This window comes from Oncorhynchus tshawytscha, linkage group LG19 (assembly GCF_018296145.1).
Source record: "Oncorhynchus tshawytscha isolate Ot180627B linkage group LG19, Otsh_v2.0, whole genome shotgun sequence".
Classification (NCBI taxonomy): domain Eukaryota; kingdom Metazoa; phylum Chordata; class Actinopteri; order Salmoniformes; family Salmonidae; genus Oncorhynchus; species Oncorhynchus tshawytscha.
Genome location: NC_056447.1, coordinates 56,831,612 through 56,859,582, shown reverse-complemented (window position 1 = coordinate 56,859,582; position 27,971 = coordinate 56,831,612). Strand labels below are relative to the sequence as shown.

The following is a 27,971-nucleotide window of genomic DNA, read 5'->3' as shown; positions in this document are numbered from 1 at the left end:
CAGCATTCTTACATTAAAAGTTGTTTTATTCAGTCTAAAGGTCATACCAACAGTTGTGGTCTCTTTAGTAGGGCCACAGACTGGCAGGTGAAGTGACATTACAATAGGCTTTGCTCCAATCAAGGATTTGGACCATCTACTACCGCCAACAACCCCTTTCATCAGCTAGTCTTCTGTGAAAAAACTGGCACCCTATTCCCTTTATAGTGCACTACTTTGGATTAGGGCACATAAGGCTCTTGTTGAAAGTCGTGTACTATATAGGGAATGGGGTGCCATTTGGGGGGGACAGTATGGAAGAGCTTATTAGTTTAACGTGTCTAGGACGGGGTTTCCGCTAGCGGAGCACCTCACCAACAGCCAATGAAATTGCAGGGTGGCAAATTCAATCAACAGAAACCTTATAATTCAAATTCCTCAGCATACAAGTATTTTACACCATTTTAAAGATACAATTCTAGTTAATCCAACCACAGTGTCCGATTTCAAAAAGGCTTGTCGGCGAACGCAGAACGTATCATTATGTTAGGTCAGCAACTACTCACAGAAAGCATACAGCGATTTTTCAACCAAAGAGAGGAGTCACAAAAAGCAGAAATAGAAATAAAATGAATCACTAACCTTTGGTATTCTTCATCAGATGACCCTCCCGGGACAACATGTTACACAATACATGCATGTTCTGTTTGATAAAGTTAATATTTTTTTCCAAAAACTTCTCTTCTGGAGAGTTTGCTGCACTGAAAGTAAAGGGGCTGAATAATTTTGCTCACCCAATTTTTCAGTTTTTGATTTGTTAAAAAAGTTTGAAATAACCAATCAATGTCGTTCCACTTCATGATTGTGTCCCACTTGTTGTTGATTCTTCACAAAAAAATAGTTTTATATCTTTATGTTTGAAGCCTGAAATGTGGCAAAAGGTCGCAAAGTTCAAGGGGGCCGAATACTTTCGCAAGGCACTGTATATGAACTGCTGTAGATGCATGGCCAGCTAGCTGTATGTGAAATGTACATATATATATGAACTGCTGTAGGTGCATGGCCAGCTAGCTGTATGTGAAATGTACATATATATGAACTGCTGTAGGTGCATGGCCAGCTAGCTGTATGTGATATGTACATATATATGAACTGCTGTAGGCGCCTCAACAGCTAGCTTGCAATGCATTAACCCTCAGTCATCTTCCATTGGTTTTATAGGTGGAGCTGGACTGTGGTTAGATCAGAAGACACAATATTGTCTCAATATCTATTGACATTGTAGTGAGTAAATACTGTTTGTATCATCGTTCCCCTTTGTGTGTACATAAATAATCCCAGTGTACTCAGACATAACCTCAGACTTAAACTAATTTGCAAAGCAGACAGACCAGTTCAGACAACTCCCATTCAATTTAATGATGAAAACATCATGAATATTATGCTTTATTTTTTAAATGCACGGAAGAAAATAGAAAACATGAGAGTTTAAAAGGTTTTAACATGATTTGAGTTTAAAAGGTTAAAGGGAAGAGTGCATATGCAGGAGAGGTAAAAAACAGAGGGGATTGTAAGACACCACCCCCTGTCAGATGTTTATAAAACACAAACCAACAAAAAATAGAATCCTGATTATTAAAACGGAGAAACAAATAGTTGAGAGGAGTCATACAGTGAATGTATTTGTTTTTTTTGTTCAGATCCAATCCATTTCATATCAGACCAGAATAAAACTACAGTGAAACAGGTTTCCTATTGTAGAAATGATCCCTAATCCGCATAATTCACTTAAATTACTAAAAACATGGGTATACAGTAAATTAAACAATATTAGCAAAGTCCTGAGCACACTTTTGTATTTTTCTAGGAGGCCTAATGCTCTGTATTGATCCTCTCCGTATGTACCCAACCTGAAGTACAGCGCCTGTTTTGTGTTAACTTCCCACTCCTTGTGCTCAGCGTCATATGCCAAACATAGGGATATCAAATCAAATTCTATTGGTCGCATACACATATTTAGCAGATGTTATTGAGGAAGTAGCGAAATACTTGTAGCACAGGTACAAGGAGTGGAATGTTAGCTTAAACAGATTGGTACCCAGGCTAGAACAAGAAGTGGAATGTTAGCATAAACAGACTGGAACCGAGGCTGGAACAGAAGAAGCATTTGAAATGTCAGTACATATGAACTGCTGTAGGTGCATGGCCAGCTAGCTGTATGTGAAATGTACATATATATGAACTGCTGTAGGTGCATGGCCAGATAGCTGTATGTGATATGTACATATATATGAACTGCTGTAGGTGCATGGCCAGCTAGCCGTAGGTGAAATGTACATATATATGAACTGCTGTAGGTGCATGGCCAACTAGCTGTATGTGAAATGTACATATATATGAACTGGTGTAGGCGCCTCAACAGCTAGCTTGCCATGCATTAACCCTCAGTCATCTTCCATTGGTTTTATAGGTGGAGCTGGACTCAAAGTTCCAGAATCAGACATGTGGGCTGTGTGGAGACTTCAACGGAGTCCAGAACGAGTTCAATAGGAATGGTAAACAAAATCACCAAATGTCTTAGAGGGGCGGATTACGCTCCTATTCTGTTTATGAATGTGTGTGTTCAATCTATGGGTTAGGAAGGGGTTATAAAGTATTTTTCTAGGTACCATTTTAAGAATAGGTTGTCAAAAACACAAAACACATGATGACAGAGACTGTTTGTAAGGGGAAATAAACAGGTTAGATAAAACTGTTTCTTTTCCCACAGATGATTATCTGAAGAAAATCGACTATGGTGATATTTGGAAGATGAATGGCCCAACAGAAACCTGTACAGAAATCCCTATTCACACTGAGCAGTGTGAAGACCAGGTATTTACAAGTCTAGAGCTGAACATTTAAGATGTCTTATTCATTAAATTTAAACATGACTGTTAGTTTAAAATACCAATATCATCATCATCATGGCTGACATTTGATCAGTACATCATTTTATTTTATTTATGTATTTGACCTTTTATTTAACCAGGTAAGTTAGTTGAGAACACCTTTATTTAACCATGTAGGTTAGTTGAGAACACGTTTATTTAACCAGGTAGGTTAGTTGAGAACAAGTTCTCATTTACAACTGCGACCTGGCCAAGATAAAGCAAAGCAGTGTGACACAAACAACAACACAGAGTTACACAGGGAATAAACAAACACAGTCAATAACACAATAGAGAAAAAGGTTTATATACAGGCAATAGGCCATAGTCGTGAAATAATTACAATTTAGCAATTAAACAATGGAGTGATAGATGTGCAGAAGATGAATGTGCAAGTAGAGATACTGGGGTGCAAAGTAAAGGGGCTGAATAATTTTGCACGCCCAATTTTTCAGTTTTTGATTTGTTAAAAAGGTTTGAAATATCCAATAAATGTCGTTCCACTTCATGATTGTGTCCCACTTGTTGTTGATTCTTCACAAAAAAATACAGTTTTATATCTTTATGTTTGAAGCCTGAAATGTGGCAAAAGGTCGCAAAGTTCAAGGGGGCCGAATACTTTCGCAAGGCACTGTACGTTTGACAGGATGAGTAAATGATGCTTTGTTGCGAAATAGGAAGCCGATTCTAGATTTAATTTTGAATTGGAGATGCATAATGTGAGTCTGGAAGGAGAGTTGAGTCTAACGAGACACCTAGGTATTTGTAGTTGTCCACATATTCTAAGTCAGAACCGTCCAGAGTAGTGATGCTTGACGGGCGGGGAGGTGCGGGCAGCGATCAGTTGAAGAGCATGCATTTAGTTTTACTTGCATTTAATAGCAGTTGGAGGCCACGGAAGGAGAGTTGTATGGCATTGAAGCTCATCTGGAGGTTAGTTAACACGGTGTCCAAAGAAGGGCCAGAAGTATACGGAATGGTGTCGTCTGCGTAGAGGTGGATCAGAGAATCAAACCGTCTGTTGCCTCTCGTAATTCTTCTTCTTCTTCATCCTTTCAGACCAAACTTTGTGAGCAGCTTCTCACCAGTCTTGCCTTCAGTAGCTGTAAGGACCTGATTGCCACAGACCCCTTCATCAAGGCCTGTGCAGAAGACATGTGTCACTGTGGCAACAGCAGCAGCAGTGTCACCTGCGCCTGTCCCACCATGTCAGAGTACTCCCGCCAGTGTGCTCACGCAGGGGGGAAACCCCAGGAGTGGAAGACCGACCAGTTCTGCTGTAAGGGAATCTTTTTTGCATGACACATCCTTTTTGTTTTTATACTGGATTGTTTGTTTGTATTGCTCTGTTGGTAGTTTGGATGTGGGTAAAAAAACTATATATATGTATGTTGTAACTCAAAGTAAACACTTCTGACATGAAATAATGCTTTGCCTTAGGTAATCTATAGTGTCTTCTTTGACATGCTTGTATTTACATTTATGTGACTGAAAACTGAGGAGCAAATCCCAATTTTCACTTCCAATGATGTCAATAGAAGACGTGAAAATGTGAAGTAATGAAGAGTCAGAAACAGATCTGTGACTCTGGTTATTTGTGTTGAGCAGTGAAGACGTGTCCTTTAAGCATGCAGTACCAGGAGTGTGGTAGTCCCTGCACTGATACCTGCTCCAACCCAAAGAGGAACCAGCATTGTGAGGAACACTGCACCGACGGATGCTTCTGCCCTGCTGGTACATGCACTCATTACTGAATACATCATATATCAGCTATGTAACTATTTTAAAGTAGCTGAATACATCATATATCAGCTATGTAAATATTTGAAATTAGCTGAATACAACATCATATGTCAGCTATGTAACCATTTTAAAGTAGCATTTAAAATATACAATGCAATCTCACTGACAGAGATTCTGCCCTGCCTATTGCACACTCACTGATTATAACAGAGATGGGACCAAGTCTCAATTTTGCAAGTCCTAAGCAAGTCTGAAGTCTTAATTTTTCGAGTTTCGTTGCATGTCCCAAGTAATAATGGGTAAGTCCCAAGTAAAGTTCGACAGCTCAGGTCGAGTCAAGTTACAAGTCCCTTATTTTGGGTTTTGAGTCCTGGTAAGTGTTTTATGCCAATTTCATTGCAACTGCAATACATCAGTGATTTTGGCCCCACATGTTTTACAACCCCCCCCCTCCCTACTACACCCCCCCCCTCCCTACTACCACATAGTCTTTGAAACCAAATGGTTTTTGGGACCGATGATGCCCTGATGCAGAGGTAGCACCACAGGTCCCAGAGTGGTGAATACAACATCATATGACAGCTATGTAACTATTTTAAAGTAGCTGAATACAACCGATGATGCCCTGATGCAGAGGTAGCACCACAGGTCCCAGAGTGGTGGGGCAAATTGTTTTTCCTGGAGCCCAGTGCTTTTCCTAATCTGGTAACCTAACCCAGGTATACATCAGGACCCTATAGGATCTGAATGTGATTAATAAGTATTTGTGAAAAGGTATTTTTATGGGCAATGATGGGAGTGGGACCAGATTTACATATTTAGCAGATGCTCTTATCCAGAGAGACTTACAGGAACAGTTAGGGTAAGTGCCTTGCTCAAAGGCACACTGACAGAATTTTCACCTCGTCCTAGTCAGTTCGGGTATTCAATCCATTGACCTCGTTTTCTTCCCATACAGTTTAAGTGTAGGCTGCTGAAACATTTGGATATGTAGGGAGTGATGTGTTATCATGTTTGCTAAACACATACCGGAGGAAAGTGGAGCAGAGTGCGTTTTGCTAGATTGTGATTTGCACCTGGCCTGCGATTTAAATACCAGATAGGTTTACAGGCACAAGATGAGAAATCGAGTCACAGCTCAAATACCAGATAGGTTATTTTCATTTTTTTAACTAGGGAAGTCAGTTAAGAACAAATTCAAGTTAAAGTTTGTCCAAGTTAAATCACGAGTCATAGATGCTCAAGTCCAAGTTAAATCACGAGTCATAGATGCTCAAGTCAAAGTCTAGTGCGAAGTGTTTCACTTTTTGTCAAGTCACATGACTGGAGTCCACATGCCTGGATTTTAGACCAGGAAGACTGTATTAAAACTCATATCAGTTACGTGGCTATTCAAACCAGGAAGACTGTATTAAAACTCATGTCAGTTATGTGGCTATTTCAACCAGGAAGGGTGTATATAACCCTGATAACAGTTGTGGCTATTTATACCAGGAAAAGGTTCAAGGTTACATAGATGGGAAGAGTAGCCTTATTGTGGGACTGGAGATTTCATTATTTGATCAAAGTTCTGCAACAGATGTACCGTAGTAATTAAGATACTGATCTACATGGATCAATGTATTTAATGAGATAAGGAAGGACTAAATGTATTAAATGTAATCATGGAACCAGCTGACTAAATGTATTGAATGTCATTATGGAACCAGCTGACTAAATGTATTGAATGTAAGTCATGGGACCAGCTGACTAAATGTATTGAATGTCATTATGGAACCAGCTGACTAAATGTATTGAATGTAAGTCATGGGATCAGCTGACTAAATGTATTGAATGTCATTATGGAACCAGCTGACTAAATGTATTGAATGTAAGTCATGGGATCAGCTGACTAAATGTATTGAATGTCATTATGGGATCAGCTGACTAAATGTATTGAATGTCATTATGGAACCAGCTGACTAAATGTATTGAATGTAAGTCATGGGATCAGCTGACTAAATGTATTGAATGTAATCATGGGATCAGCTGACTAAATGTATTGAATGTAAGTCATGGGATCAGCTGACTAAATGTATTGAATGTACGTCATGGGATCAGCTGGCTAAATGTATTGAATGTAAGTCATGGGATCAGCTGACTAAATGTATTGAATGTAAGTCATGGGATCAGCTGGCTAAATGTATTGAATGTAAGTCATGGGATCAGCTGACTAAATGTATTGAATGTAAGTCATGGGATCAGCTGACTAAATGTATTGAATGTAAGTCATGGAACCAGCTGACTAAATGTATTGAATGTAAGTCATGGGACCAGCTGACTAAATGTATTGAATGTAAGTCATGGGACCAGCTGACTAAATGTATTGAATGTAAGTCATGGGACCAGCTGACTAAATGTATTGAATGTAAGTCATGGGACCAGCTGACTAAATGTATTGAATGTAAGTCATGGGACCAGCTGACTAAATGTATTGAATGTAAGTCATGGGACCAGCTGACTAAATGTATTGAATGTAAGTCATGGGACCAGCTGACTAAATGTATTGAATGTAAGTCATGGGATCAGCTGACTAAATGTATTGAATGTAAGTCATGGGATCAGCTGACTAAATGTTTTGAATGTAAGTCATGGGATCAGCTGACTAAATGTATTGAATGTAAGTCATGGGATCAGCTGACTAAATGTATTGAATGTAAGTCATGGGATCAGCTGACTAAATGTATTGAATGTAAGTCATGGGATCAGCTGACTAAATGTATTGAATAAGTCATGGGATCAGCTGACTAAATGTATTGAATGTAAGTCATGGGATCAGCTGACTAAATGTATTGAATGTACGTCATGGGATCAGCTGGCTAAATGTATTGAATGTAAGTCATGGGATCAGCTGGCTAAATGTATTGAATGTAAGTCATGGGATCAGCTGGCTAAATGTATTGAATGTAAGTCATGGGATCAGCTGGCTAAATGTATTGAATGTAAGTCATGGGATCAGCTGACTAAATGTTTTGAATGTAAGTCATGGAACCAGCTGACTAAATGTATTGAATGTAAGTCATGGGATCAGCTGGCTAAATGTATTGAATGTAAGTCATGGGATCAGCTGACTAAATGTATTGAATGTAAGTCATGGGATCAGCTGGCTAAATGTATTGTATTGAATGTAAGTCATGGGATCAGCTGACTAAATGTATTGAATGTAAGTCATGGGACCAGCTGACTAAATGTATTGAATGTAAGTCATGGGATCAGCTGACTAAATGTATTGAATGTAAGTCATGGGATCAGCTGACTAAATGTATTGAATGTAAGTCATGGGATCAGCTGACTAAATGTATTGAATGTAAGTCATGGGATCAGCTGACTAAATGTATTGAATGTAAGTCATGGGATCAGCTGACTAAATGTTTTGAATGTAAGTCATGGGATCAGCTGACTAAATGTATTGAATGTAAGTCATGGGACCAGCTGACTAAATGTAATGTATTGAATGTAAGTCATGGGATCAGCTGACTAAATGTATTGAATGTAAGTCATGGGATCAGCTGACTAAATGTATTGAATGTAAGTCATGGGATCAGCTGGCTAAATGTTTTGAATGTAAGTCATGGGATCAGCTGGCTAAATGTAATGTATTGAATGTAAGTCATGGGATCAGCTGACTAAATGTATTGAATGTACGTCATGGGATCAGCTGACTAAATGTATTGAATGCAAGTCATGGAACCAGCTGACTAAATGTATTGAATGTCATTATGGAACCAGCTGACTAAATGTATTGAATGTCATTATGGAACCAGCTGACTAAATGTAATGTATTGAATGTAAGTCATGGGATCAGCTGGCTAAATGTAATGTATTGAATGTAAGTCATGGGATCAGCTGACTAAATGTATTGAATGTAAGTCATGGGATCAGCTGGCTAAATGTATTGAATGTAAGTCATGGGATCAGCTGACTAAATGTATTGAATGTAAGTCATGGGATCAGCTGACTAAATGTATTGAATGTAAGTCATGGGATCAGCTGGCTAAATGTTTTGAATGTCTTTCTCATAGGAACCGTGTTTGATGACATCACTCAGACTGGCTGTGTAGCTGTGAACCAGTGCTCTTGTCTCCACAATGGACAATCTTACCAGCCTGGACAATCATTCTCAAGAACATGCCACAAATGGTAAGAGCTGCATTGCGTTTGTGAATATACTGAATTGTTGTGTGTGTTGATCCGGGTGTGTTGAGGCTAAACTGACTGTCTCTCTCCGTTAGTACCTGTATCCAAGGCCTGTGGAGTTGTATGTGTTGAGGCTAAACTGACTGTCTCTCTCTGTTAGTACCTGTATCCAAGGCCTGTGGAGTTGTATGTGTTGAGGCTAAACTGACTGTCTCTCTCCGTTAGTACCTGTATCCAAGGCCTGTGGAGTTGTATGTGTTGAGGCTAAACTGACTGTCTCTCTCTGTTAGTACCTGTATCCAAGGCATGTGGAGTTGTATGTGTTGAGGCTAAACTGACTGTCTCTCTGTTAGTACCTGTATCCAAGGCCAGTGGAGTTGTATGGATCTAGATTGCCCTGCTACCTGCTCCATAGTGGGAGGTTCCCACATCACCACCTACGATGGGAAAGCCTACACCTTCCATGGAGACTGCTCATATGTCCTGTCCAAGGTAGGGATCTAACCTACTGTATGGAAACTGCTCATATGTCCTGTCCAAGGTAGGGATCTAACCTACTGTATGGAAACTGCTCATATGTCCTGTCCAAGGTAGGGATCTAACCTACTGTATGGAGTGATATTAGTGCCAACAGAAAATATTGAATAATAATGTGTTTTTTTGTTCATACAAATTCAAAGTGATTCAATTCAGATTCCATGTCATTCGGCACTAATGACTCCATGCTGACACATACTGTATGTTTAGTAGATTTAACTCCTAACTCGCTAGCGAACATCTACTGGCCCACGAACTGGCCACATCCGGCATAGATTGCAGCCGACAGCTGGCAGCCACTTGCATTGGAGGTGCTTATACATACAATTGCCATCACTTTCCATATTAATCTCATAAATACTTTTCAATCAAGTTGAACCATAATATACAGTGCCTTCAAAAGGTATTCACACCCAATAATGGCTGTGATAGGAGAAAGCTGAGGATGGATCAACAACATTGTAGTTACTCCACAATACTAACCTAATTGACAAGTGAAAAGAAGAAATCCTGTACAGAAGAAAAACATTCCAAAACACGCATCCTGTTTGCAACAAGGTACTAAAGTCATCCTGCAAAAAATGTGGCAAAGCAATTAACTTTTTGTCATCAATAGAAAGTGTTATGTTTGGGGCAAATACAATACAACACATTACTGAGTACCACTCTTCATATTTTCAAGCATAGTGGTGACTGCACCATGTTATGGCTGCATCATGTTATGGGTATGCTTGTAATCGTTAAGGACTGGGGAGTTGTTCAGTATAAAAGATAAATGGAATGGAGTTAAGCACAGGAACAATGTTAGAGGAAAACCTGGTTCAGTCTGCTTTCCATCAGACACTGGGAGATAAATTCACCATTCAGCTGGATGATGACCTAAAACACAAGTCTACACTGGAGTTACTTACCAAGATGACATTGAATGTTCCTGAGTGGCCTGGTTACAGTTTTGACTTAAAATCGGTTTTAAAATCTATGGCAAGACTTGAAAATGGCTGTCTATCAATGATCAACATCCAACTTGACAGAGCTTGAAGAATGTACAATATTTGCAATTATTTATGTGTTGTACAATCCGGGTGTGCAAATCGCTTAGAAACTTACCCAGAAACACTCACAGCTGTAAATCGCTGCCAAAGGTGATTCTAACATGTACTGACTCAGGGGTGTGAATGCTAATATAAATACGATATTTCTGCATTTCATTTTCAATAAATTAGCAAACATTTCTATAAACTTGTTTTCACATTGTCATTAATGGGCATTGTGTGATAAAACAATATTTAATCCATTAAATTCAGGCTGTAACACAACATGTGGAATAAGTCAGGGGGTATGAATACTTCCTGAAGGAACTGTATGCATGTCATACCTTGACGTTACTGTCATACCTTGACGTTACTATTGTCAAGTTGTCTAGGTGTTATAATTATTTCAGCTCTGCCCAAACTTGAAAACGGCTTGCTCAACACGTGAAGGATGCAAAGGGACAACTCAATTCCTTTTTAATGTTTTAATTATGGTTTTGATGCCATTTGTTGAATGTTGAAACAGTTGATTTGTTGAATAGAGTAGTTGAATGACAGAGGAATAAGGAATAGGTATAGGTTGATAACCTTAAAACAGAGTATAAACATGCATTATTTTACACAATAAACAATGTAAGACACAGCAACAAAGCATGGCTTTGAATAAAGTAAACGTTTAAACAATGTAATCTAGCACTTCAAGCAATTACTTCTGCAGTCAGAAAGTACCCACAAACAAGAAGTCACCACTCCTACCAGAGTTAAACATGTAAATTGTGCTAAGCACTGGATGCAACATAATAAATAATTCCAAACATTACATACCAGTTGCGTCTTTAGGGTTGAACAATGAGCTGTTTGTATGTTGAAGACGCAAGCAAAGCTAAGCCCAAACATTTTATACCCATGCTTATCTGCCAGGTGCGCATGTAAAAGTAGTCCCTCCAGAAATCCTGGCTCAATTTTTTAGTTCCACCCATGTTTTTGGGTTATCTGCCCTCTTGAGGCCTGGAGTTCTTTAAAGGAAGAGTTGCCATTGTGCTCATGTTTTGAGTGTTCTGTTTTTTGACGCAACAACTATCAAACCATAACTTTACTGTCATACCTTAACTTTACTATCAAACCATAACTTTACTGTCATACCTTAACTTTACTATCAAACCATAACTTTACTGTCATACCTTAACTTTACTGTCATACCTTATGCCGATTGTTCCCAGCAAACCAACAAGACTGCCTTCACAGTCCTGGGTGACATAGTGAAATGTGGGAAGACGGACATTGAGACCTGCCTAAGATCTGTAACCCTGGTGACTCCAGAGTCCACGGTAAGTTAGCCAGTCAGTGACTCGTATCACCACTTCAGGGTTGGAGTAAATTACATTTCATTTCCAGTCAATTCAGGCAGTCCACTGAATTCCAATTCCAATGCTCTTCATTGTTTTTCAGTGAGGAACATTTGGAATTGGAATTAGGTTTTCTTTCTGAATTGACTGGAATTGACTCCAACCCTGTTCCACACTCCTTATCACCAGGGGAGTCGCTTTAACGCAAGTTGTAATTTGTCACTTGCAGATGATCGTCATCGAGGCCAGTGGAAGGGTCTTTGTCAACAAGATGTTTTCTCAGATGCCGCTTTTCATGGGTGAGTGACTGATTGATGGCTGCTTGAGAAAAGGGATACAGAGATGTGATATCTGTCTATTTTTGTAGTCATTGATCAGTATAAATGTATGTTTGAAACCCTTCCCATGCAGTACATTCTGTACCAGAAGTTGTCTCTTTCTTTCGTCTTTCTTTCCTTGTCTAGCAGCATGTAACACCATAAGCATCCCACAATAGGGAAGTGGGAGCTAAAAGTTCATGGTAAACCAGATTGTAACTAGAACTTGTGTGTATTTTCCACAGCGGATGTAAGGATCTTTCAGCCCTCTACATTCTACATCGTTGTGCATACCTCTTATGGGCTCCGTCTAGAGGTCCAGCTAACACCTATAATGCAGGTCTACATCGTAGCTAGCAGTTCACACAAAGAAAAAACCCAGGGTATGTTTCTCTCTGCTCATTTAAAGTCTTTGTGGAAAGATAAGCGTTTTTGGGTTGTTGAGAAGCGCTATATAAATCTCATGCATTGTTATTATAAAAGATGATTGGTTATCAAACTACTGTTAATGTAACGTGTGCCACTATACCACTTGTTTGAGGGGTTCGGTCAAACCTCACCTGAAACAATTATTAATAAACTAATGATACTTGATGCATTGCATCTTCAGTCAATGTTAGTTCAAACCACCTGTTATAATGTTTTGTACCTCTTATCCAGGTCTTTGCGGAGACTTTAACAGTGTCCAAGCTGACGACTTCAGAACCATCAATGGACTGGTGGAAGGAACCGCTGTGACGTTCGCCAACACTTGGAAGACCAAAGCAAGCTGTCCTGATGTGGCACAGAACTTTGAGATCCCATGCAGTCTGAGTGTAGAGAACGGTACTCCTTCGACCTCTTTAAAAACACTAACGTGTCTCTTATGCAGCGGTTCTCAAACTAGGGGTCACGACCCCATGTGGGATCACCTTATATGAAAATGGGGTCTCGGGAGAATTTCCAAAACACAAAAAACATTACACACTGAACAAAAAATGTACGTAACATGAAAGTGTTGGTCCCTATGTTTCATGAGCTTAAATAACAGATCCACATTTTCCATTAGCACAAACATGTTAAGATCAAGAAGCTGATTGAACAACATGACAATTATACAGGTGCACCTTGTGCTGGGGGTCAGAAAGAATGTCACTCTAAAATGTGAGGTTTTGAGGGAGCGTACAATTGGCATGATAACTACAGGAATGTCCATCAGAGTTGTTGTCAGAGAATTGAATGTTCATTTCTCTACCATAAGCCGCCTCCAACATAATTTTAGAGAATTTTGCAGTACGTCCATCCGTTTATGGCGTTGTGTGGGCGAGCGGTTTGCTGATGTTATGAATAGAGTGGTTGTGGTGGGGTTATGGTGTGGGCATAAGCTACAGACATCTTTTTTTTCACGTTGTTGCTGTCGTGAGAGTTTTCTAAATGGTGTCATGGGACAAAAAAGTTTGGGAACTGTTACGGCTTTCTTCCGTCGAAGGAGAGTCGGACCAAAATGCAGCGTGGTTAAATCGAGACATCTTTAATGACGATAAATACAAAACATACAAAAACAACAAACGGAAATGTGAAAACCTAATACAGCCTGTCTGGTGACAACTAACACAGAGACAGGAACAATCACCCACAAACACCCACAGTGAAACCCAGGCTACCTAAATATGGTTCCCAATCAGAGACAACGAGAATCACCTGACTCTGATTGAGAACCGCCTCAGGCAGCCATAGACTATGCTAGTCACCCCTACTCAGCCACAATCCCAATACCTACTAAAACCCCAATACAAAAACACAACACAAAATAAACCCATGTCACACCCTGGCCTGACCAAATAAATAGAAAACACAAAATACTAAGACCAGGGCGTGACAGGAACCCCTGGTCTAATGAAACAAACCAAAACGCGCTTCAGCCCAGGTTGAGCAAAAAGAGAATAAGCTCGACTGACGGACGATTCCTTACTAGTAGTAGAAAAAGGATCACTCTGTGCATAGATCTGAGTTTATTATCTAACTAACCGTAGAGAGCCTTTATCAGAGCCTTGGAATACTTCTTGGGGATTACATTTACATATGTCTACTGAGGGACAGTAAAGCCGAGATTAAAACTCTTTGTACTTTGTTAAATGTTGCTAATATCTCATATGTTTTACAGAGAGATATGCCAAGCACTGGTGCTCAATGCTGTCAGATAGTGAAGGAATATTTTCCCAATGCCACACTGAGATCAACCCAAATTACTACAAGGAAGTAAGTATGGTGATGTTAAAATGCTCTTTAATTACAGAGTTATCCCAAAGCTCTAAGAATATATTTATATTTAAACAATAATTTAAGAAGTTCAATATCAAAATTATCTAATATTAATTTAATTTATCTCAAAACATCTAATCAGATTTGTTAATACTATTGTCCTGTGCTCGTGTGTGATTTCAGAAAACAGAAGTTTTCTTCATTATCACATCTCATAACTTCTTCTTCTTCTACTGTTTCTTCTTCTCTCCCTGTAGATCTGCCTATATGACAGTTGTAACTGTGAGAGGAGTGAGGAGTGCATGTGTGCTGCGGTCTCCTCCTACGTCCATGCATGTGCTGCTGCAGGCGTCCTGCTCAGTGGATGGAGAAACACCACCTGTGGTAAGATAAACATCAGAGATACTGAATGTATTTATTAATTAATTAATGAAGGGTTCCCCTCCTATTTACCCACAGTGTCCAAGGTTCACCCTCCTATTAACCCACGGTGTCCAGGGTTTACCCTCCTATTTACCCACGGTGTCCAGGGTTTACCCTCCTATTAACCCACAGTGTCCAGGGTTTACCCTCCTATGTACCCATAGTGTCCAGTGTTTACCTTCCTGTTTACCCACAGTGTCCAGGGTTCACCCTCCTATTAACCCATGGTGTCCAGGGTTTACCCTCCTATTAACCCACGGTGTCCAGGGTTTACCCTCCTATTAACCCACGGTGTCCAGGGTTTACCCTCCTATTAACTCACGGTGTCCGGGGTTCACCCTCCTATTAACCCACAGTGTTCATTAACACACTCGTCGCCAAACCCACTGGCTCCATGTCATCTACCCTGCTAGGTAAAGTCCCCCCTTATCTCAGCTCGCTGGTCACCATAGCATCTCCCACCTGTAGCACACGCTCCAGCAGGTATATCTCTCTAGTCACCCCCAAAACCAATTCTTTCTTTGGCCGCCTCTCCTTCCAGTTCTCTGCTGCCAATGACTGGAACGAACTACAAAAATCTCTGAAACTGGAAACACTTATCTCCCTCACTAGCTTTAAGCACCAACTGTCAGAGCAGCTCACAGATTACTGCACCTGTACATAGCCCACCTATAATTTAGCCCAAACAACTACCTCTTTCCCAACTGTATTTAATTAATTAATTTATTTTGCTCCTTTGCACCCCATTATTTTTATTTCTACTTTGCACATTCTTCCATTGCAAAACTACCATTCCAGTGTTTTACTTGCTATATTGTATTTACTTTGCCACCATGGCCTTTTTTGCCTTTACCTCCCTTCTCACCTCATTTGCTCACATTGTATATAGACTTGTTTATACTGTATTATTGACTGTATGTTTGTTTTACTCCATGTGTAACTCTGTGTCGTTGTATCTGTCGAACTGCTTTGCTTTATCTTGGCCAGGTCGCAATTGTAAATGAGAACTTGTTCTCAACTTTCCTACCTGGTTAAATAAAAGTTAAATAAAAAATAAATACAAAAATTAACCCACAGTGTCCAGGGTTTACCCTACTATTAACCCACAGTCTCCAGGGTTCCCCCTCCTATTAACCCACGGTATCCAGGGTTTACCCTCCTATTAACCCACGGTGTCCAGGGTTTACCCTCCTATTAACCCACGGTGTCCAGGGTTTACCCTTCTATTAACCCACAGTGTCCAGGGTTTACCCTCCTATTAACCCACAGTCTCCAGGGTTTACCTTCCTATTAACCCACGGTGTCCAGGGTTTCCCCTCCTATTAACCCACAGTGTTCAGGGTTTACCCTCCTATTAACCCACAGTGTCCAGGGTTTGCCCTCCTATTAACCCACGGTGTCCAGGGTTTACCTTCTTATTTAAAACAAAATACCCCAAAACATGTAATTAAATGTTGAATCACCATACTGTTTTCCACAGGGAAGTACTCCTCTAGCTGCCCTGACACGATGGTCTATGACTACACCATGACCAGCTGTGACCGTACCTGTCGTTCACTGAGCCAGACAGACTTCACCTGCCAGGTACATTTACATGGACATCTCATTTCTATTGTATGTGTTTGCTATTATTGTTCATTTTATTAATGTCTTGTTGTTTTGTATGTTGTTGTTGTCTTGTTGTTGCTGTTTTGTTGTGGTTGTGTATCTTCTTCTTGTTGTGGATGTTGTTGTTGTCTTTGTTGTTGTTGTTGTTGTGTATCTTCTTGTTGTTGTGGATGTTGTTGTTGCTGCAGACATGCCCAAAGTAATTTCCCCTCATGGATAAAACATTTTTAATTGAATTGAACAGTTAGACCATGTGTCTGTGGACGGCTGTGGCTGTGCCGAGGGAACCTACCTGAATGACCAGGGAGAGTGTGTCCCTGCCTCACGCTGCTCCTGCTACAATGGAGGCACAGTAGTACCCCCTGGAGAGGTCACCAGGATCTATGGGGCTACATGGTAAGGACTTGGTTGGCATGTGAAAGAAAATCTCTGAAAATCTGATAGTCTTCTCTGTTGTGGCTCTATTAAAATATTTAGAAATCGACTGTCTTCTTCTGAAGTCTTGTTTTACTGCAAGAGGCATGCTAAACCATGCTTAACCCCTCCTCTTATACCCACCTTAACCACCCAGCTCTTGCAGACAAGGGAAATTAAGCTGTACTGAGAACAACAACATTTATGTGAGTACTCTGAAATTCAGAACACATCTTTAATTGCCAAACATAGCAAATCACTTCACAACCAAGACTCTGTAGTTTAGTCCCTACTAACCTATAAAGCCTACTTTTGTTCCCTACAGCCTGTGAAGAACCAATGGGTTTCTTCAACTGTTCTAGTGCAGGGCCCGGAGCCAAGGGCTCAGAGTGCCAGAAGAGCTGTCAAACACTAGACAGTCACTGTGTAAGTCTACAATGGGACATGTCTTACAACACATTAATAAAAACATGTCTTACAACACATTAATAAAACATGTCTTACAACACGTTAATAAAACATGCCTTACAACATTTTAATAAAAACATGTCTTACAACACATTAATAAAACATGTCTTACAACACATTAATAAAAACATGTCTTACAACACGTTAATAAAAACATGTCTTACAACACATTAATAAAAACATGTCTTACAACACATTAATAAAAACATGTCTTACAACACGTTAATAAAAACATGCCTTACAACACGTTAATAAAAACATGTCTTACAACAAGTTAATAAAAACATGTCTTACAACACATTAATAAAAACATGTCTTACAACACGTTAATAAAACATGTCTTACAACACGTTAATAAAAACATGTCTTACAACACGTTAATAAAACATGCCTTACAACAAGTTAATAAAAACATGCCTTACAACACATTAATAAAAACATGCCTTACAACACATTAATAAAAACATGCCTTACAACACGTTAATAAAAACATGTCTTACAACACATTAATAAAAACATGCCTTACAACACGTTAATAAAAACATGTCTTACAACACGTTAATAAAACATGCCTTACAACACGTTAATAAAAACATTCCTTACAACACATTAATAAAAACATGTCTTACAACACGTTAATAAAACATGCCTTACAACACGTTAATAAAAACATGCCTTACAACACATTAATAAAAACATGTCTTACAACACGTTAATAAAACATGCCTTACAACATGTTAATAAAAACATGCCTTACAACAAGTTAATAAAAACATGTCTTACAACACGTTAACAAAACATGCCTTAAACACGTTAATAAAAACATGTCTTACAACAAGTTAATAAAAACATGCCTGACAACACGTTAATAAAAACATGTCTTACAACACGTTAATAAAAACATGTCTTACAACACGTTAATAAAAACATGCCTTACAACATGTTAATAAAAACATGCCTTACAACACGTTAATAAAAACATGCCTTACAACACGTTAATAAAAACATGCCTTACAACACGTTAACCAAACATGCCTTACAACACGTTAATAAAAACATGCCTTACAACACTTTAATAAAACATGCCTTACAACACGTTAATAAAAACATGTCTTACAACACGTTAATAAAAACATGCCTTAAAACACGTTAATAAAACATGCCTTACAACACGTTAATAAAAACATGCCTTACAACATGCCTTACAACACGTTAATATAACATGCCATACAACACGTTAATAAAAACATGTCTTACAACATGCCTTACAACATGCCTTACAACACGTTAATATAACATGCCATACAACACGTTAATAAAAACATGCCTTACAACACGTTAATAAAAACATGACTTCCAACACGTTAATATAACATGCCATACAACACGTTAATAAAAACCTGTCTTACAACACGTTAATATAACATGCCATAGAACACGTTAATAAAAACATGCCTTACAACACGATAATATAACATGCCATAGAACACGTTAATATAACATGCCATAGAACACGTTAATAAAAACATGCCTTACAACACGTTAATAAAAACATGCCTTACAACACGTTAATAAAACATGCCTTACAGCACGTTAATAAAAACATGCCTTACAACATGCCTTACAACATGTTAATATAACATGCCATACAACACGTTAATAAAAACATGTCTTACAACACGTTAATATAACATGCCATAGAACACGTTAATAAAAACATGCCTTACAACACGTTAATAAAACATGCCTTACAACACGTTAATAAAAACATGCCTTACAACATGCCTTACAACACGTTAATATAAGATGCCATACAACACGTTAATAAAAACATGTCTTACAACACATTAATAAAAACATGCCTTACAACACGTTAATAAAAACATGCCTTACAACACGTTAATAAAAACATGCCTTACAACACGTTAATAAAAACATGTCTTACAACACATTAATAAAAACATGTCTTACAACAAGTTAATAAAAACATGTCTTACAACACGTTAATAAAAACATGTCTTACAACACGTTAATAAAAACATGCCTTAAAACACGTTAATAAAAACATGCCTTACAACACGTTAATAAAAACATGTCTTACAACACGTTAATAAAAACATGTCTTACAACACGTTAATATAACATGCCATAGAACACGTTAATAAAAACATGACTTCCAACACGTTAATATAACATGCCATAGAACACGTTAATAAAAACATGCCTTACAACACGTTAATATTTCATGCCATACAACACGTTAATAAAAACATGTCTTACAACATGTTAATAAAAACATGCCTTACAACACGTTAATAAAAACATGTCTTACAACACGTTAATAAAAACATGCCTTACAACACGTTAATAAAAACATGCCTTACAACACTTTAATAAAACATGCCTTACAACACGTTAATAAAAACATGCCTTTCAACATGCCTTACAACACGTTAATATAACATGCCATACAACACGTTAATAAAAACATGCCTTACAACACGATAATATAACATGCCATAGAACACGTTAATAAAAACATGTCTTACAACACGTTAATAAAAACCTGTCTTACAACACGTTAATATAACATGCCATAGAACACGTTAATAAAAACATGCCTTACAACACGTTAATAAAAACATGCCGTACAACACGTTAATATAACATGCCATAGAACACGTTAATAAAAACACGTCTTACAACACATTAATAAAAACATGTCTTACAACACGTTAATATAACATGCCATAGAACACGTTAATAAAAACATGTCTTACAACACGTTAATATAACATGCCATAGAACACGTTAATAAAAACATGCCTTACTACACGTTAATATAACATGCCCTTAGAACACGTTAATAAAAACATGCCTTACAACACGTTAATAAAAACATGCCTTACAACACGTTAACAAAACATGCCTTACAACACGTTAATAAAAACATGCCTTACAACACTTTAATAAAACATGCCTTACAACACGTTAATAAAAACATGCCTTACAACATGCCTTACAACACGTTAATATAACATGCCATACAACACGTTAATAAAAACATGCCTTACAACACGTTAATATAACATGCCATAGAACACGTTAATAAAAACATGCCTTACAACACGTTAATAAAAACATGCCGTACAACACGTTAATATAACATGCCATAGAACACGTTAATAAAAACATGTCTTACAACACGTTAATAAAAACATGTCTTACAACACGTTAATATAACATGCCATAGAACACGTTAATAAAAACATGCCTTACTACACGTTAATATAACATGCCTTAGAACACGTTAATAAAAACATGCCTTACTACACGTTAATATAACATGCCCTTAGAACACGTTAATAAAAACATGCCTTACAACACGTTAATAAAAACATGCCTTAAAACACGTTAATAAAACATGCCTTACAGCACGTTAATAAAAACATGCCTTACAACATGCCTTACAACACGTTAATATAACATGCCATACAACACGTTAATAAAAACATGTCTTACAACATGCCTTACAACATGCCTTACAACACGTTAATATAACATGCCATACAACACGTTAATAAAAACATGTCTTACAACACGTTAATAAAAACATGTCTTACAACACGTTAATAAAAACATGCCTTACAACATGTTAATAAAAACATGCCTTACAACACGTTAATAAAAACATGCCTTACAACACATTAATAAAAACATGTCTTACAACACATGAATAAAAACATGCCTTACAACACGTTAATAAAAACATGCCTTACAACACGTTAATAAAAACATGCCTTACAACACGTTAATAAAAACATGCCTTACAACACGTTAATAAAAACATGTCTTACAACACGTTAATAAAAACATGCCTAACAACACGTTAATAAAAACATGTCTTACAACACGTTAATAAAAACATGCCTTACAACACGTTAATAAAAACATGCCTTACAACACGTTAACAAAACATGCCTTACAACACGTTAATAAAAACATGCCTTACAACGCGTTAATAAAAACATACAAGGACAATGTTATGTTAACACAGTGTCAGATTGATCAAATGATTTATTACCTTGGACAAAGCTAGGCCCAGGATCCCAAACGATATCCTCCGATGAGATTTACTTTTTAGAGGGTTTCTGTTTGAGCAGACTGTAATGTTTACAGAGAACCTGATCTCCATGAACATCAAGGAGATCATCTTTAAAAGTCATCCTTGTGTCTTTTCAAACACTTGATCAATTGATCCATTTGACAAATAATGTCCACATCTTATACCCTGGAGGGTGGAGGGACATTCAGGCACATAATGTCCACATCTTATACCCTGGAGGTTGGAGGGACATACAGGCACATAATGTCCACATCTTATACACTGGAGGGTGGAGGGACATCTTCCACATCTTACACCCTGGAGGGTGGAGGGACATTCAGGCACATAATGTCCACATCTTATACCCTGGTGGGAGGAGGGACATTCAGGCACATAATGTCCACATCTTACACCCTGGAGGGTGGAGGGACATTCAGGCACATAATGTCCACATCTTATACCCTGGAGGGTGGAGGGACATTCAGGCACATAATGTCCACATCTTATACCCTGGTGGGAGGAGGGACATTCAGGCACATAATGTCCACATCTTATACCCTGGAGGGTGGAGGGACATTCAGGCACATAATGTCCACATCTTATACCCTGGAGGGTGGAGGGACATTCAGGCACATAATGTCCACAACTTATACCCTGGAGGGTGGAGGGACATTCAGGCACATAATGTCCACATCTTATACCCTGGAGGGTGGAGGGACATTCAGGCACATAATGTTCAACTTAAATTCATGTCAGTCCTTCCCTGATTCATTGTGTTATAGATCAGTGCAGAGTGTGTGTCAGGCTGTGTATGTCCTGATGGTCTGCTGTCTGATGGAAACGGAGGATGCATCAAGGAAGACCTATGTCCCTGTTCTCACAATGGAGTCTACTACCAACCTGGACATGTGCTCAAAGTAGACTGCAATACCTGGTAAAATCAACTTCTATCCCTCTTCTTCTTCTTCTTTGGATATGTCAAATGCTTCCCTCTAAAATCTTCCCATGTGATTATGTTTGCATCATTGTAGCACTTGTGAAGGCAGAAAATGGCAGTGTACCAAAAAGCAGTGTGATGGGATGTGTGCCATATATGGAGATGGGCATTTCATCACTTTTGATGAGGAAAGGTTCACTTTCAATGGAGATTGTGAATACATTCTTACTCAGGTAGGGCAATAATCATTTGCATTCATGATTTTTATTAAAACCCCTACTTTATGTATGATGCACATATTTTCTAATTATGTTTAAGATGAGGTAATAATAATAATAATAACTACGATGTTTTCTAATTGTGAATTTGAAAACATCCTGCAGGACTACTGCAGCAACAATCCAAAAGGTACCTTTAGAGTGATCACAGAGAACATTCCCTGTGGAACCACCGGCACCACCTGTTCCAAGGCCATCAAGATCTTCTTGGGGGTAGGAACTACTGTTCATAAACGGCTTCAGACATGCATTAAAGGTACAATAGACAAGTCTGGACATTTGGCACAATGTCGACGCCGGTGGCAGTGAGCGGAATTGCATGCTGAACTCTGGATTGCGCTTATCTCGTCCCCCCCATGCATTTAGCTACAAAACCTGCAGTCTTCTCATGGATCTCCCAGTCGAGGCCGGTAGGAGTATTGTAAAAGCATCTGTAGCAACATAGCTTGCTAAACAGTGTCTTAGACCATTGTGCCACTCAGGCGCTGTACAACGTGACTGGTCGAGAGTAGCCTACAGTACTCCAGTAATACCAAAACAATCCTAACAAAATGAAATAATAAAAACCTGTTTAACAACAGTTTTAGTAAGTAATACTGAAGTCGTGCACAATTATCAGTTTCTATTTAGGTTTATGTCACCCATTCATTGTCAGTTAGAGACACAGTTGGAACCAAAATCATAATCAGTGCTCTAACTCCCCTTGCGTTGGTCTGGAGCAATGAAGTGGTGACGCAGGGTACTGTACTAAACCAAAAATTACCTCTAAATCCCGCAGCATAATCACAACATTTTTAGTGGAGCAACCACTGTAGCTAGATTCACAGGGCTGTCTGAGGGAATGCCTGCTTAGAATTCTCTATGAGCAAAATTGATAGCAGGATCCCCCCCCCTCCTTGTATTTGGGTTAGGGTTAGCTATGTATTAGGGTTAGGGTTAGCTATGTATTAGGGTTAGGGTTAGCTATATATTTGGGTTAGGGTTAGGGTTAGCTATGTATTTGGGTTAGGGTTAGCTATGTATTTGTACAGTAGAATTTCAAATTGACATGTACAGTATATCAAATCAAATCAAATGTATTTATAAAGCCCTTCGTACATCAGCTGATATCTCAAGTGCTGTACAGAAACCCAGCCTAAAACCCCAAACAACAAGCAATGCAGGTGTAGAAGCACGGTGGCTAGGAAAAACTCCCTAGAAAGGCCAAAACCTAGGAAGGAACCTAGAGAGGAACCAGGCTATGTTGGGTGGCCAGGCCTCTTCTGGCTGTGCCGGGTGGAGATTATAACAGAACATGGCCAAGATGTTCAAATGTTCATAAATGACCAGCATGGTCATATAATAATAATCACAGGCAGAACAGTTGAAACTGGAGCAGGAGCACGGCCAGGTGGACTGGGGACAGCAAGGAGTCATCATGTCAGGTAGTCCTGAGGCATGTCCCTAGGGCTCAGGTCCTCCGAGAGAGAGAGAGAAAGAAAGAAAGAAAGAGAGAAAGAGAGAATTAGAGAGAGCATACTTAAATTCACACAGGACACCGGATAGGACAGGAGAAGTACTCCAGATATAACAAACTGACCCTAGCCCCCGACACATAAGCTACTGCAGCATAAATACTAGAGGCTGAGACAGGAGGGGTCAGGAGACACTGTGGCCTCATCCGATGACACCCCCGGACAGGGCCAAACAGGAAGGATATAACCCCACCCACTTTGCCAAAGCACAGACCCCACACCACTAGAGGGATATCTTCAACCACCAACTTACCATCCTGAGACAAGGCAGAGTATAGCCCACAAAGATCTCCGCCACGGCACAACCCAAGTGGGGGCGCCAAACCAGACAGGAAGATCACATCAGTGACTCAACCCACTCAAGTGACGCACCCCTCCTAGGGACGGTATGAAAGAACCCTAGTAAGCCAGTGACTCAGCCCCTGTAATAGGGTTAGAGGCAGAGAATCCCAATGGAAAGAGGGGAACCGGCCAGGCAGAGACAGCAAGGGTGGTTCGTTGCTCCAGAGCCTTCCGTTCACCTTCACACTCCTGGGCCAGACTACACTCAATCATATGACCCACTGAAGAGATGAGTCTTCAGTAAAGACTTAAAGGTTGAGACCGAATTTGAGTCTCTCACATGGGTAGGCAGACCAATCCATAAAAATGGAGCTCTATAGGAGAAAGCCCTGCCTCCAGCTGTTTGCTTAGAAATTCTAGGGACAATTAGGAGGCCTGCGTCTTGTGACCGTAGCGTACGTGTAGGTATGTACGGCAAGACCAAATCAGAGAGATAGGTAGGAGCAAGCCCATGTAATGCTTTTTAGGTTAGCAATAAAACCTCGAAATCAGCCCTTGCCTTGACAGGAAGCCAGTGTAGGGAGGCTAGCACTGGAGTAATATGATCAAATTTTTTGGTTCTAGTCTGGATTCTAGCAGCCGTATTAAGCACTAACTGAAGTTTATTTAGAGCATTGCAGTAGTTTAACCTAGAAGTGACAAAAGCATGGATACATTTTTCTGCATCATTTTTGGACAGAAAGTTTCTGATTTTTGCAATGTTACGTAGATGGAAAAAAGCTGTCCTTGAAACAGTCTTGATATGTTCTTCAAAAGAGAGATCAGGGTCCAGAGTAACGCAGAGGGCCTTCACAGTTTTATTTGAGACGACTGTGCAACCATTAAGATTGATTGTCAGATTCAACAGAAGATCTCTTTGTTTCTCGGGACCTAGAACAAGCATCTCTGTTTTGTCCGAGTTTAAAAGTAGAAAGTTTGCAGCCATCCACTTCCTTATGTCTGAAACACATGCTTCTAGCGAGGGCAATTTTGGGGCTTCACCATGTTTCATTGAAATGTACAGCTGTGTGTCATCCGCATAGCAGTGAAAGTTAACATTATGTATTAGAATGACATCCCCAAGAGGTAAAATATATAGTGAAAACTATAGTGGTCCTAAAACGGAACCTTGAGGAACACCGAAATTTACAGTTGATTTGTCAGAGGACAAACCATTCACAGAGACAAACTGATATCTTTCCGACAGATAAGATCTAAACCAGGCCAGAACTTGTCCGTGTAGACCAATTTGGGTTTCCAATCTCTCCAAAAGAATGTGGTGATCGATGGTATCAAAAGCAGCACTAACGTCTAGAAAGCACGAGGACAGATGCAGAGCCTCTGTCTGATGACATTAAAAGGTCATTTACCACCTTCACAAGTGCAGTCTCAGTGCTATGATGGGGTCTAAAGCCAGACTGAAGCATTTCGTATACATTGTATGTCTTCAGGAAGGCAGTGAGTTGCTGCGCAACAGCCTTTTCAATTTTTTTTGAGAGGAATGGAAGATTCGATATAGGCCAATAGTTTTTTTTATTTTCTGGGTCAAGGTTTGGCTTTTTCAAGAGAGGCTTTACTACTGCCACTTTTAGTGTACATACTGGATAGTGTAAAACTCAGCACCACCCCAGTGTAACCCTGGATAGTGTAAAACCCAGCACCACACAGTGTAAAGCCCAGCACCACCACAGTGTTACCCTGGGTAGTGTTAAATCCAGCACCACCACAGTGTTACCCTGGATAGTGTTAAACCCAGCACCACCACAGTGTAAACCTGTCTACTAGTATTACATTAGCAATGAACACTTTCTGTTTCTGCCTTTCAGAGCAATGAGATCAGACTAGCAGATGAATCTGTAAAAGTGATCAAACAAGAGAACGGGGTTGACGTACCATACCAGGTCCACTCTATCGGTCTCTATGTTGTTGTTGAGGCTGGAAATGGCCTGATCCTCATGTGGGACAAGAAGAATAGCCTGTTCATCAAACTCAGCTCTACCTTCCAGGTGAGTGACTAGAATAGGACATTTTGAACCAGTGATTGCACTGTATCTTTGTTTAGCAATTGCATTGGCTTACAAAACAATGTGATGTTTTATTATCTACTTCAAGTTATTATTTTTAAATGTTTAATTTCCTTCCAGGGCCAAGTGTGTGGTCTGTGTGGTAACTACGACGGTAATGGAAAGAACGACTTCACGTCCAGAAACCAGGAAGTGGTTGTTGAAGCTCTGGAGTTTGGGAACAGCTGGAAAGTGTCACCCAGTTGCCCCAACGCTGATATCATAAAAACCCATGCACTGTAAGATCATACAGGCAGTCCTGGTCTCTGAAACGCTGCAGCATCATCACCAGTAACGTTTTCTCAGCCTGCCACTCACAGGTACAGTACACAGCAGATACTATTCAATGTAGATTCAATACCAAAGTTGTTAGGAAGTCGACGTAGTGCAGCTGATATAAACAAAGATAAAAAGACACACTTATACAGGGTAGCCTAGTGGTTAGAGCGTTGGACTAGTAACCGGAAGGTTGCAAGTTTAAGTCCCTGAGCTGACAAGGTACAAATCTGTCGTTCTGCCCCTGAACAGGCAGTTAACCCACTGTTCCTAGGCCATCATTTAAAATAAGAATTTGTTCTTAACTGACTTGCCTAGTTAAATAAAGGTAAAATAAAATAAATAAATAAATACAGTCATTTGAATAACCTATACATTCAATAGACAGTACAGCAGATACATTCAATAGACAGTAAAGCAGATACATGCAGTCGGCAGGTTCAAACAAGCTGTCTGTACAAAGGCTATGACTTGTGTATCTTGGCTATGTTGGTAATTACATTTGGTGAAAATGGTCAATTTCGGTTAAAAGCCGTTGAGGGAGTTACATATGGCATGGTTTTCAGATGGTCATACAGTGCCATTGATCATTTAGCTATTTCATTTGGAATTTTAGGACCCCTTTAGGTTTCAAAAATATATCCCCCCCAACAATATTTGATAATATTGTATTTGACATTCATATAACATATAACACATTCATAAATGGCAAAACAGACAGTCAAAAATAAATCTTAAGGAATAGGATTTTGAAGTGTCTGTTGTATATTTAGGAGATATTTAACTTTTTTTGGACACGTACTTAATCCCTTATTTTTATTGGCACAAAGCTACCTCCATACTTCCTGAGCTTTCTTAAAGAAGCAGTAAAAAACCTGATATCGCTTAAATTGACAGATTGTGAGGGGGATTTTTTGGTGATGTTACTTAGATCAACGCACAGGTGCATCAATGTACTCTTTAAGTATTAATAGCCTCAATCACTCTGGTTGTTGGAGTTATCTGCTGTATGGGGAACTTGACCTTCATCAAGGTTTATTTGTGAGTAAATCTGGCTTTGAAAATAACCCGTTCTTACCCAGCCACTGACCTCTCTCTGCACCTTACTGCAGTACAGGTCGTAGAAAAGTTCATCTGTAATATAAATATGGACCTGAGATGTGGGGGATCAACTCTAAAATGCTAGATTCTAGACCCCATTTCGGCTATGCACCTTTAAAGGCAATATTTCTGAATTCATGAAGACCACATTCAAGGCAACACT

The 27,971-nt window shown here is 39.2% G+C and overlaps 1 protein-coding gene across 1 annotated transcript in view; it reads left to right on the top strand.

The window, feature by feature from the left end:
- Nucleotides 1-26,832, top strand: part of LOC112240445 (mucin-5AC-like) — a 29,745-nt gene extending 2,913 nt beyond the window's left edge. Inside the window, 23 exon segments of the mRNA XM_042301200.1 lie at nucleotides 2,450-2,534; nucleotides 2,750-2,853; nucleotides 3,969-4,188; nucleotides 4,518-4,643; nucleotides 8,714-8,831; nucleotides 9,182-9,320; nucleotides 11,617-11,724; nucleotides 11,972-12,041; nucleotides 12,305-12,442; nucleotides 12,720-12,884; nucleotides 14,203-14,297; nucleotides 14,558-14,684; nucleotides 16,204-16,307; nucleotides 16,576-16,727; nucleotides 16,903-16,933; nucleotides 16,936-16,951; nucleotides 17,071-17,171; nucleotides 22,101-22,252; nucleotides 22,350-22,488; nucleotides 22,639-22,746; nucleotides 26,195-26,374; nucleotides 26,513-26,651; nucleotides 26,654-26,832. Coding sequence (XP_042157134.1) covers nucleotides 2,450-2,534; nucleotides 2,750-2,853; nucleotides 3,969-4,188; nucleotides 4,518-4,643; nucleotides 8,714-8,831; nucleotides 9,182-9,320; nucleotides 11,617-11,724; nucleotides 11,972-12,041; nucleotides 12,305-12,442; nucleotides 12,720-12,884; nucleotides 14,203-14,297; nucleotides 14,558-14,684; nucleotides 16,204-16,307; nucleotides 16,576-16,727; nucleotides 16,903-16,933; nucleotides 16,936-16,951; nucleotides 17,071-17,171; nucleotides 22,101-22,252; nucleotides 22,350-22,488; nucleotides 22,639-22,746; nucleotides 26,195-26,374; nucleotides 26,513-26,651; nucleotides 26,654-26,817 — 2,781 coding nt within the window. The 3' untranslated portion in view covers nucleotides 26,818-26,832.
- Nucleotides 26,833-27,971: the final 1,139 nt, after the last annotated feature.